The sequence below is a fragment of the Symphalangus syndactylus genome, chromosome 10 (genome assembly GCF_028878055.3).
Source record: "Symphalangus syndactylus isolate Jambi chromosome 10, NHGRI_mSymSyn1-v2.1_pri, whole genome shotgun sequence".
Classification (NCBI taxonomy): Eukaryota; Metazoa; Chordata; class Mammalia; order Primates; family Hylobatidae; genus Symphalangus; species Symphalangus syndactylus.
In genome coordinates, this window is record NC_072432.2 from 102,545,014 (window position 1) to 102,557,746 (window position 12,733).

The 12,733-nt window shown below is 39.9% G+C and overlaps 1 protein-coding gene across 6 annotated transcripts in view; it reads right to left on the bottom strand.

Annotated features, from left to right (window-relative positions):
- Positions 1-12,733, bottom strand: part of PPP2R3A (protein phosphatase 2 regulatory subunit B''alpha) — a 221,423-nt gene that overhangs the window by 63,332 nt on the left and 145,358 nt on the right. For all 6 annotated transcript variants that reach the window (XM_055295334.2, XM_055295333.2, XM_055295337.2 and 3 more), the window contains 3 exons: positions 7,991-8,166; positions 6,794-6,912; positions 3,893-3,999 (listed from right to left, as the gene is read on the bottom strand). In XM_055295334.2, the coding sequence (XP_055151309.1) occupies positions 3,893-3,999; positions 6,794-6,912; positions 7,991-8,166 (402 nt within the window). The remainder of the gene's footprint in view (positions 1-3,892; positions 4,000-6,793; positions 6,913-7,990; positions 8,167-12,733) is intronic.

Genomic DNA, 12,733 nt, shown 5'->3' on the forward strand with positions numbered 1-12,733 from the left:
TTTAAGTAGTTGAGAACAGACTGCTGCCTCTGTTCTCACTGGCTGCCTAGGAAGGGGCAGTGGGGTTGTTGGGGTTTTTAATGAGAACAGGGATATGAGTGGGGGACAGAATGAGATGGGATGTGATATGTTGCTGAGGTGTAGCTATTTCAGTGACTGGGCTTTCTCTGTTCCAAGCTCCATAGTCAGGGCTTTTGTCTTTCCTTTAGGGGTAGGGTGGGACATACAGGAGTTGACCTACCTAGACACATCTTCTTCTGGTCGTCTTCTTGCTATTGGTTTCAGTCAAATTCAGGTAGGGATCATTAAGTGCTACTCCCATTACCTGTCTAATTGTTTTATACATTCTAATACGAAGAATCTAAGCTGCTGGCTCCTTCATTCTGATCCCATCTGCTTTCCTTCTTTTAGTGGCCCGCTGAAAGTTTCTCTTCTTACTTTAAGTGATATTCTGTATTTCTTACTTTTATGTTGTTTGAGACTGAAAACTATAGCATACTTTCAGTTTAACTCAGATGCTGAGTCTAATGCTGGTCTATATTACTATATTAATGCTAGTTTTTAGAAGTCCACTGAAGTGTTGTTTGTGGCCTAATATGTAGTTTGTAAATGGTCTATGAACATAAACCACAAAGGTATTTTTATCTATCTTAAGGGAATACTTTACTGTGTCTTCAAATAATAGGTTTCAACTTCTCCTTTTTTGTTTTTGCTTTAAAAATCTGATGTTATCAAGACAGTTTTTGGGGGGTCTTAATTATTTTTATATTCAACCTTTGTTGTTGTCGTTCAATAATTGAATCTTTTTATTTTGATAAGTGACTTTATTCCTTTTACATTCACTGATCTAGAAATATTTGCGTTAGTTCTGGCATCTTTAGTTTATGCCGCATGGTCTGTTTTTCTTTTGTGTGTACATGTTTTCTGATTTAATTAGAATAGTTAGTCTGGCTTTAGTTTTGTAACAGTTTATTATAATTTTCTTAAACCCCAACTTATCAGCGTTTGAGAGCATCTGTTGAGACCCTGCTAATGAAACTTACACATATATTTACTTCCTCCTTTTTATATCTTTAGTTACACTATTTTTTTTTTTATGGAATATTATGTTCTGCTCTCTTTTAATGCCCTTAGTTATTTAGCCTCATTTCTACATTTAAATGGATTGAATGCTGACTATTACTTCTTTTCTACCATGGCTGCTCATTTCTGGCTTTTTATTTTGGCTTGTCTCTTGGTTTTATGATTACGTACTTTTTGAAGAAGAGCTCCTGGGTACTATATAATCTCTAGTTCTCGTATGTTTGACAATATCTATCTGCGTCTTTATGCTTGAATACCATCTTGGCTTGGTATAAAATTCTTGGGTATAGAGCTTCTTTCTCTGAGGAAGTTGCAAACATTGTTTCATGGTCTTTCAGTATTCAATTTTACTGAGGCATGCTGATTTATTTATCTATTTATTTATTTATTTTTTACCAGTTGTCTGGTGACTTGAATTTTTAAAATTGGAAAAAAAAAACCCAATGATAAACCTTTATTCATCCTTGAGTTCTAGTAAATTCACAATGCAGATCTGGGGTCCATCACTATTCATTATCAGTATTTCCTGGATATGGCGTGATTTCTGACCTTTCCTATTCAGGTTTTATTTCAAAAAAGCTTTTCTATTGTCTTTTAATATATTTTGCTATTTCATATATTCTTTTGTCTAAAACACATACATAAGATCCCATTTGCTTTCCTTACACATACCTAATTTTCTTTTGGATACTTTTTTTGTTTCTTTTCTATTACATTTACTTGATCTTTCATAGTCTTCTTCCTCATCTCGTTTTTCCTAATTAAAGTCCAGAAGTACACATCCACAAAATGATTTTAATGCTTAGTGGAACTGTACTGGGTACATGTAATTTTATTAATCTTCTCATTAGATACCTAGATTGCCTCCAAATTTTCACTATTATAAACATCCACACTTGGGGTATGTGTGTGTGTGTGTGTGTGTGTGTGTGTCAGGGTCTAGCTAGCTCTGTAGGCCAGGCTGGAGTGCAATGGCGTAATCTCAGCTCACTGCAGCCTCTGCCTCCCATGCTCAAGTGATCCTCCCACCTCAGCCTCCTGAGTAGCTGGGACTACAGGCACACACCACCACACCTGGCTAATTTTTGTATTTTTTTGTAGAGATAGGGTTTTGCCACATTGCCCAGGCTGGTCTTGAACTCCTGGGCTCAAATGATCTGTTTGCCTCAGCCTCCCAAAGTGCTGGGATTACAGCCATGAGTGACTGTGCCTGGCCAATCCACACATATTCTTAACTGGAGCAATGCTGCTTCTTAAGATTGGTATGCTAACCCTAATTCCTAGTATGGAAGCTCAATGCCAAAAAAACCTTAAAATCATGCTTGTCAGGCTTAAGATACTGAGTGCACGATGCAGTCAGGCTTAAGATACTGAGTGCATGATGAATGATTTTAAGGGTTTCCAGGTCATTGCCATAAAAATGAAATCCTACTTTTGTGGCTAAGCAGGTTAAAGAAATCTCTCAATGAAAGAAAGCGCTTTGCTGATGGCTTGTTCAGCACCCTCAAAAAAGATAATATTTAATGGTAGAGGTATAAAATGGTACAATCTATATTGAGGACTATTTGACTTTATCTATGGGGCTAGATAGTTTCTGTTTATCCCTCTAGACCTGCTCTTCCCCTATCTCTATGCCTCAGGAGGCTGACCTGAATGGACCACATCAGAGACCACATTTGAGACTCTGTCTCAAAAAAAAAAAAAAAAAAAAAAGAATTCATGTATCTTTCTATATATACATAGATAGATGGAGAGAGAGGCTCTTTGGAAGAGTAAGCAAGAACACGACGACACTTGTTGCTTCTGGGGAGGAGAAGTGGGTAGTAGGAAACTTTTTACTATTTCTTTTGTTTCTTTGAATATTATATCATATGAATAGTGCCTGTTCAAAAAGTATACTACATTAATGAGAAAGATTAATTGAGGCCTTTACAGAAGCTATGATTGATTAAGGAAGAATTAGAAGAATTACAAAAGGAGTTACTAGAAGATGATGGAAAAAACCAGCAAATTATAAAGTTGCTGAAATGATCCAAGGAGTCAAATTCTTGGATAATTAAATTTCTTAACATGGTCCCTTTATGGAATTATGCCCTGACTAGTAGAAATACATGTAGAAGTTACTTCCTGCACAAAACCATGTATAATAAAGATTTGTTCTAAACATGATCATCTTTATTATTGAAGGAGCTTTAGTTTTTTTTTTGGAGACGGAGTTTTGCTCTTGTTGCCCAAGCTAGAGTGCAATGGTGTGATCTCGGCTCACTGCAACCTGTGCCTCCCGGGTAAAAGCGATTCTCCTGCCTCAGCCTTCCAAGTAGCTGGGATTACAGGCATGCGCCACCATATCCGGCTAATTTTTTTGTAATTTTAGTAGAGACAAGGTTTCTCCATGTTGGTCAGGCTGGTTTCAAACTCCCAACCTCTGGTTATCCGCCCGCCTTGGCCTCCCAAAGTGCTGGGATTACAGGCGTGAGCCACCGCGCCCGGCCAGAGCTTTAGTTCTTTTAGACTCCTCCTTTATGTACAGGGTTTATCAATATCACTAAAACAGTAGTTTGATTGTTCAGTGGTCTTGGTTTCCAGTGAAATATGATACTCATTAAAGGAAATGGACATGAGAAGACTCTATTAGGAAATGAGTGAAGATTGCTGGAAAAGATAATCATTTAACTAAAGTTGGCTAAATCACATTTTTATGCTATTCAAAAATGGGAAAAATAGAAAAGGATTTTGTAAGGGAGTTTTAATACTCTGGACATGCGCATTCCTGTTAAAAATTCTACAAGACATAGGGAAACTCACTCACCCTTCCTGGAATTGTGCTTGGGCAGATTCCTCTGCAACAAGAGTCTCATACTCCTCAGCGGCAAACCGGTCCCAGTCTGAGGGCTCAGGCCCATCGTTCTCAACATCCTGATTGATTGGAAAGAAGACAGCCACAAGAAACAAAAAAAATCAAAGACAAAGAATTGGAGATAGATCATTGCACAAATGTATACTGCTGAAAAAATCCTACCTGAAAAATGTTTCATTTCAACAGGTTTAAAAGAGGTGCTAAGGTAAAACTCCTAAGGTAATTTTCTACACCTCAAATGGCAAAATTATAACTGCTTAGCAGCTAGGTTTTTTAGGTATAGATTCCATTTTTTTCTTTTTTTTTTTGAGATAGAATCTCACTCTGTCACCCAGGCTGGAGTATAGTGGCATGATCTCGGCTCACTGCAGCCTCTGCCTCCTGGGTTCAAGCGATTCTCCTGCCTCAGCCTCCCAAGTATCTGGGACTACAGGCAAGTGCCACCACGTCCAGCTAATTTTTGTATTTTGTAGAGACGGGGTTTCGCCATGTTGGCCAGGCTGGTCTTGAACTCCTGACCTCAGGTTATCTGCCCGCCTCAGCCTCCCAAAGTGCTGGGATTACAGGCATGAGCCACCGTGCCTGGCCGATTCCAACTCTTTTTTTAAGAGATAGGGTCTCACTCTGTTGCCTAGTCTGGAGTGCAATGGTGCAACAATAGCTTACTGCTAGCCTCAAAATCTGGGCTCAAGTGATTCTCCTGTCTCAGCCTACTGAGTAGCTGAGACTGCAGGCATTCCACCTACTAAGTAGCTGAGAATGCAGACATGCCACCATGCCCTGCTAATTTTTAAATTTTTTTGTAGTCACAGGGTCTCACTATGTTGCCCAGGCTGGTCTCGAACCCCTGGCCTCAAGTGATCCTCCCGTCTTAGCTTCCTAAGTAGCTGGGATTACAAGCACAAGCCATAGCACCTGGTAAGTCTAGATTCTTTAGCCTTGTAATCAGAGACATTTCTCTGGTCCTCTCTCCTCTGGCACTTTGCACAGCAGCCACCTGGAGTGACTTGTGGTTTGCCACAGGCCCGCCTGAAATGTACCTTCCCCAAGCCCCCATTCGCTGGCAAATTTTTGTTCTTTAAAAGCCAACTCAGATACCACGTTGTCTGTGATACCTTCCTGGAAACGGCCCTTCTGTCCGTATCACTTCCTTTTTCCTAATGTAGATACTTTGGTTGTCACCTTTTGTTCTTGTATCTCTGCCATCTCCATATATCTAGTATCTCTTCAACACAGTGCCCAGAATTTATTAAGCACTGACTAATAATGTTCTTTGTAGATCAGAATATCAATAATTATACCATTTATAAAGAAAAGTAAAATTTAAAGGTAAATTTTTTAGAGTAAAAATGGTAACACAAAGAAAATAAGTGAAGAGGGAAAAGACCACACACTTTTGTGAATTTTCTTGAAATTTTATGTTTCAGATAAAATGTCTTTCCAAGCTGAACATGAGTTAGTATTGCCCTAGGGTCTAGAGTTAGTTATCCCAATAATAATGTTAAGTTCCTAAACAATGACCACTATTAATTACTATATTTAATTCCTTTTAAGACCCCGTCTCTATCCTTCTAACATTTATGAAATTGCAATGCATTATAGGCTTACAACTGGCAATGTTTGGGGTTTTGTTTTTGCTTAGAGAAATATAAAACAGGCTGGGCGCAGCCAGCTCACGCCTATAATCCCAGCACTTTGGGAGGCCGAGGTGGGCAGATCACCTAAGGTCGGGAGTTCGAGACCAGCCTGACCAATATGGAGAAACCTCGTCTCTACTAAAAATACAAAATTAGCTGGGTGTGGTGGTGCATGCCTGTAATACCAGCTACTCGGGAGATTGAGGCAGGAGAATCACTTGAACCCGGGAGGCGGAGGTTGCGGTGAGCCGAGATCACACCATTGCACTCCAGCCTGAGTGAAACTCCATCACACGTGCACACACACACACACACACACACACAGAAAGAAACAAACATAAAATTACGGAGCATGTTAAATTCAATGAAACATAACAGACTTTAAACCAGCGATAATGCAACTTGATATGCTGAGATCAGCTGCAGAATATTTGTTTTTGGAAGGCGATAAATTCTTATTTATCTTATTTAGAAGGTGATCATATTCTTACTACTATTTAGGTCAAACAGTTATGGAACATGTAGAAGAAAAGAGAATGCAAAAGATTCTTATAATTTATTGTTACTCAACTGCAACAGTCTGTTCTTCACATAATTTTTACTTCTTAGAGGAATGGTAAGAACAAGGGGTGACGTTTTTATTTTTAACATGGATCGTATGTATAGGGTTTTCTGAGGGTCCACAGGTTTGTGTGTCTGGGGAAGGATATTCAGCTTTATTCAGATGTAGAATGCATTCAAAACTGATAGCCATGAACAGCAATCATTAACATGTGAAAAGGCGTTATATTATTTGAAGGTTTTCTATCATGGAGAACTCTAGTTTTTACCGTGATGTGGAAAGCTACTTACCATGGAATCCTGGAAATGAATGGTACAAATGAATCAAGGCCAATATAGTTTCTAATACAGATGTGCCTATTGATAGAAGGACAATTTTTTTTTTTTTCAAAACTACTCTTTTGTTTCCAGTGTGTGTATCAGTAGATGAGCTATAGAGTCTGCTCAGTGGAAAGTGCTTACACAGATGCAGGTTACCTAGACCTGACGATCAGCTGTGGAGAGACATGTGCTCTAGAGGTCCTTTATTGTCTCTTTTTAGTCTTTAATGAAATGTTATAAATGTTACCTCTTTAACCGAAATTCCAGCATGCAGAGACCATTTTAATATGTAGCACACACAGCCCTCAAATAAAAGTTAAAATTATACTTTTACCTTCTGGACCGCAAAGGGATCTCTCTGTTCATGGTCTAAGTATTTCTCCAGATTAAAGAAAGTGTCATAGAAGATGTGAGCCATTCTGCACCTCTTCAGATCTCTTAGAGTTATTTTGCCTACATAAAAATAAACAAATCTGGTAAATTTCATCAAGAGCTGTTTTGGCAAGAGAAAAAAACTTTCCCTGACATCTAAAAGTACAGGTATATGTTTATTATAAAAGTCCTATTTTCAGAATAAAAAAATGTAAATCCCATTTCTTTTTTCAAGAGTATCATTTCTCAAACCCATTTCTTTTATTAAATTGAGGTAAAATTCACTAACAAAGTTCATCATTTAAACAATTTTAAAGTGCACAATTCAGTGGCTTTTAGTACACTCAAAATGTTGTACAACCATTACCACTATCTAGTTCTGTAATAATATCATCACCCCAAAAGGAAACTCTACCCATCAAGCAGTCCCTCCCCATCTCTCCTCTCTTCCTGCTTTCTGTGTCTAAGGAAAAGTCTTCTTTCATCTCCCAAACACCGCTTTCATTTTCTTTTTTAAAAAGAGATGATAGGGTCTCGCTGTGTTGCCTAGGCTGGAGTGCAGTGGCTACTCACAGGAACAATCATAATGCAATCCTCCTCTCAGCCTCCTTAGGAGCTGGGACTACAGGCACACACCACTGTGCCTGGTATAAAACCCTATTTCTTAAATAGCAGACTTGCCATCAGTTGCTACACTAAGGCTGGGCATGGTGACTCACGCCTGTAACCCCAGCACTTTGGGGAGACTGAGGTGGGTGGATCACCTTAGGTCAGGAGTTCGAGACCAGCCTGGCCAACATGGTGAAACCCCATCTCTACTAAAAATACAAAAATTAGCTGGGCGTGGTGGCAGTCGCCTGTAGTCCCAGCTACTCGGGAGGCTGAGGCAGGAGAACCACTTGAACCCAGGAGGCAGAGGCTGCAGTGAGCCGAGATCACACCATTGCACTCCAGCCTGGCAGACAAAGCGAGACTGCATCTCAAAAAAAAAAAAAAAGAGTTGCTACACTCATAGTCAAGGAGAAACTTTAAACACTTCTGTCCTGGGAAGTCTTCTATCAAGACTCTGAAATGTTAAATAATTTAGGACAATCTAGGATTCTTTGCCCCATTCTGATACATAGGTGAACAGTGCAAATGTCCCATTGCTTGGTCTCACCATCAATGGCTGGCTTCACTAGGTCAAGCATCTGGCACAGTAAATCATGGAATGGCAAGGGCTCAATTCCCATGGCTTCCATCCGTTCACACTGCTCCTCATAGAAGTACTCCAGCTCATACATGGAGAGTACACCATCTCCATCCACATCCATGCAGCGGAACCAATACTCAATGCTAGGCGATAAGGACAATCATTATCATGGGCCTGGTAAAGACCTTTTATTTACCTAGATTTAGTATGTTTCTTTTAAAGTAAAAGTTACATATTATGTACACTTCAGGCTTAGATATAGTTTTACAAAGTTTGTTAGAGAAAATGGCAGACCCCTTCTTCCCTCTATTTTTCCACCCAGAACCAACCATGTTCAACCCTGATTATTTTGCTTTTTACCTTCCTATTTTCAGATAACATGCCTATATCGCTCCTTTCTTGTATTTATTTTCAGAACTATTATTAGAGGCCGGGTGCAGTGGCTCATGCCTATAATCCGAGCACTTTGGGAGACCGAGGTGGGCAGATCACTTCAGGTCAGGAGTTCGAGATCAGCCTGGCCAACATGGTGAAACCCTATCTCTACTAAAAATACAAAAAACTAGCTGGGCATGGTGGTGCATGCCTGTAGTCTCAGCTACTTGGGAGGCCAAGGTGGGAGGATTGTTTGAACCTGGGAGGTGGAGGGTGCAGTGAGCCAAGACTGCGCCACTGCATTAAAGCCTGGGTGAAAGAATGAGACTCCCACCTCAAGAAAAAAACCAACTAACCAACTAACCAACCAAACAAAAAGTATTGATTTCACACTATGAAAGTTGAACTTTAGTTCTTTTATAATTTGTCACCACTTCACCTACATGCCCTTCTCATCCTCTTAATACAGTTAACTTGCTCAACATTCAGAATTTATAATTTTATATTTTTCTTTTATCTATTTGCTTAGTTTTCTGTGTACTTGCTACTAATTCAACCCCAAATTCTGCCAGTTGTCTAAATCCACACTCAGTCCCATGAGGTGCTCTGTCAATTGCATGTTCTTGATGAAGTCTTCCTTGGTTCCTTCTGACCTACTCTAATCTGGGCTGCTTAGTCTCTAGGCCTCGCTCAGTTTCATCCAGGGATTCCTTTCGCCTTTCTCCTATTTCTTGTTTCTTGCATTTTCCTCATTCTTTGTTTCCTCATTATTTTGCTACTCTGCGCGTTCTCTAGTAGCTTCTTGAATGAAGGAGCATCGCAGGTATATTTTTTGAGACTTGGGTCTTTGAAAACGCCTTTTTTCTACCCTCTAATATGGTCGGTATTTTGGCTAGTTACAGAATTAGAGGTTTGTGGTGTTTTGCCTTCAGATTTTTTTTTTTTTTAACTTTAGAGATGGGGTCTCACTCTGCTGCCCAGGCTGGAGTAGAGGCACAACATGGCTCACTGCAGCCTTGAACTCCTGGCCTCAAGCAATCTTCCCAAGTAGCTGGAACTACAGGTGCATGCCACGATGCCTGGCTAAATTTTCTTTTTTTTCAGATGGCATCTCACTCTATCACTCTATTGCCCAGGCTGGAGTGCAGTGGTGCGATCTCGGCACTGCAACCTCTGCCTCCCGGGTTCAAGCAATTCTCCTGCCTCAGCCTCCTAAGTAGCTGGGATGACAGGTGCCTGCTGCCACGCCCAACTAATTTTCTTTTTTTTTTTTTTAAGGAGAGACGGGGTTTCACCATATTGACCAGGCTGGTCTCGAATTTCTGACCTCAGGTGATCCACCCGCCTAGGCCTCCCAAAGTGCTGGGATTACAGGCGTGAGCCATGGCGCCTAGCCTGGCTAATTTTTAATAATAATAACAAAAAAAGTTCTTTTTTTTGTAGAGACAGGGTCTCACTATATTGCCCACACTGGTCTCGAACTCCTGGCCTCAAGGGATCCTCCTGTCTTGGCCTCCCAAAGTGCTGGAATTTTAGGTGTGAGCTCCTGCGCCTGGCCTTTTCCCTCATACTTTAAAAAGTATTGATCCATTGTTTATCCAGTATTGATGAGAAGTCTAAAGCTTTATTGGTATCTATTCCTTTGACTGTAACCCATTTTGTTTTTTGCCTCTTAGAAGCCTGCAGAGGTTTCTCTGAGTCCTTAGTAGTTTGAAATATCATGATGGCCTTGGTTGAGATCTAACTCATCTATTTGGCTGGGCTTTTCTGAGAGCCAATTCAGTTTGGAAACTGAATCCTTCAGTCCTTGAAAATGTTTGTATCTCTCTTCTCTGCCCTTTCCCTCCTTCTTTTTTTTTTAAGAAATGTTATTGAGATCTACATAGCCCAGTAATGGTATAGCTACTAGCCACATGTGGCCTTTTGAGCATCTGAAATGTGGCTAATCAAATTTGAGATGTTTTCTCAGTGCAAATACAAAACAGATATACAACAAAATTAATTTTACCTATTTTTAAATTTTTCCATTGTGGCTAAATTTTAAAATTACCTATGTGGCCTGTACCATATTTCATTTTCCAGTTATATTAAAATTTTTTTGACCTGTTTCTCCAATTTTCGTATCTTGTCTCTATTTCCTATTGCTTCATCTTTTTTGGGGGAGGGGGTTTCTTTCTGGGAGGGTTACACAGCTTTATCTTCTAAACATTGTTTTTTTTATTTCTGCTATTGTAATTTTGATTGCTCAGAGCGTTTTGGTTTCCTGAATGTTCCTTTCATAAAAAGTATCATTCTGTTCATGTCCTGTACTGTAATTTCTTCTCATATCTCTCTGAGAATATTAATCAGTTTTTATTCTTGTTAACGTTTTATTTTCTCTGAAAGTCTGTTTCATTCAAGTTATCTTTCCCCCTCTATTTGTCTGCGCTTTATCTTTTGTGCAAGAGGCTTTACTCAGGTATCTAGTGATCCTCTGTTCTCTGCTCGTATTTGAGAGTAGGTGCTAAAAAGCTGATTGGAGGTTCTGATCTGTGGGTTTGTTGACTCTGGGCTTTACTGAAAAATGAATGGGCTGGGTTTTTTCCTTGGGGATGACCCAGTGTCAAATCTTCAGGTCTTTATTTTTGGGCAGGTCAGTTCCCCAGAAAAGCATTTCAGTTTCTTGCTTGGAGGTTCAGGGCAGGTAGGCAGCATTCTGTTAGCTGAGTGAGGAAGGAAGACTGGGCGTCTCAGCATTCAGTATGCATACACTCATTTTATCTGTTTCCAAGATTGCATTCACATCTCAACTGTGCCCAATGCTCCCCAGTCCGGAGGCCCTCTGTTTTATACTCTTCAGGGAATAAAGCACCAGTTTTATGCTAGGGTAGAGGACATCACCTGATGATCAACTGTTCATTTAAACAAACTTTTTATAAACTCTCCTGTTTTTGGCTTTACCTTTACCCCACCCCCACTTCCAAGGTTCCTAGTATCCCCAAATCCTGAATGTCTGCAGGTTTTGCTAGGTATATCTGGTTGCTTCTTGGTTTTGCCCTCAGCTGGCTTAGGATTCAAGCAGTCTGCAATGTTTATTTGCTTTCCAGTTTCCAACACTTTGTTATTATTTCTCATTTCCTTTATGAAGCCAACAACATTAATTGGTAATAGGGAACAATGTTTTTCTAAAGAACCAGAAATTCATGGCAAAGTAAAACTTTTCAAGAGAAGGTTCTAGGAGACCGCTGTTCAAATTCCCACTTGTAGGCCTGAAACCATATTAAGAACCACACCTTTAATGGTTAAAAAAAAAATCTCCTTTGGGGAGAGAAAAGTGAAAATAACTGAGTTGTAACTGTTGACTGTTTTCAAGTAAGTCACATTAAGATCTGTGTGTACCTTTTCTGAGAAAGAAATAGTTTACATTATTGTGAAAAATTGAACATGTAATACTTGAAAAGTTTTTTACTTTTTGTTTTTGAGATAGGCTCTCATTCTGTTACCCAGGCTGGAGTGCACTACTGCAATCATGGCTCACTGCAGCCTCAACCTCTCGGGCTCAAGCGAGACTCTTGCCTCAGCCTCCAGAGTAGCTGGGACCGGAGGCATGTACCACCACACCTGGCTAATTTTTTAAAAACTTTTTGTAGAGATCGGGTCTTCCTATGTTGCCCAGACTGGGCAAAGTCTTTTTGAGAAATATATTTTAAAAATTGTAACAACTTGATGTTTAACGTTATCATTAAAGAACAAAGGGGGACATTCATTGGACCTAATGAATGTGAGGTAACAGGTTGGCTATTGAGGTTCAGTCATATCATATCTACTCTCAGAATATAAAAGGGGCAGAATGCTGCCCCACTGTGAAACTATTCCTGATTGTGGGGAAAACCTTGAAGAGTTACATCTCATAAGCAGAGGGCTGCCATACATGTAATAATATCTGGTTGTTACACTGTTGGGTTTTTTATTTTTTATATTATACTTTAGGTTTTAGGGTACATGTGCACAATATGCAGGTTTGTTACATATGTATCCATGTGCCATGTTGGTTTGCTGCACCCATTAACTAACTCGTCATTTAGCATTAGGTATATCTCCTAATGCTATCCCTCCCTCCTCCCCCCACCCCACAACAGTCCCCGGAGTGTGATGTTCCCCTTCCTGTGTCCATGTGTTCTCATTGTTCAACTCCCGCCTATGAGTGAGAACATGCGGTGTTTGGTTTTTTGTCCCTGCGACAGTTTACTGAGAATGATGGTTTCCAGCTTCATCCATGTCCCTGCAAAGGACATGAACTCATCCTTTTTTATGGCTGCATAGTATTCCATGGTGTATATGTGCCACATTTTCTTA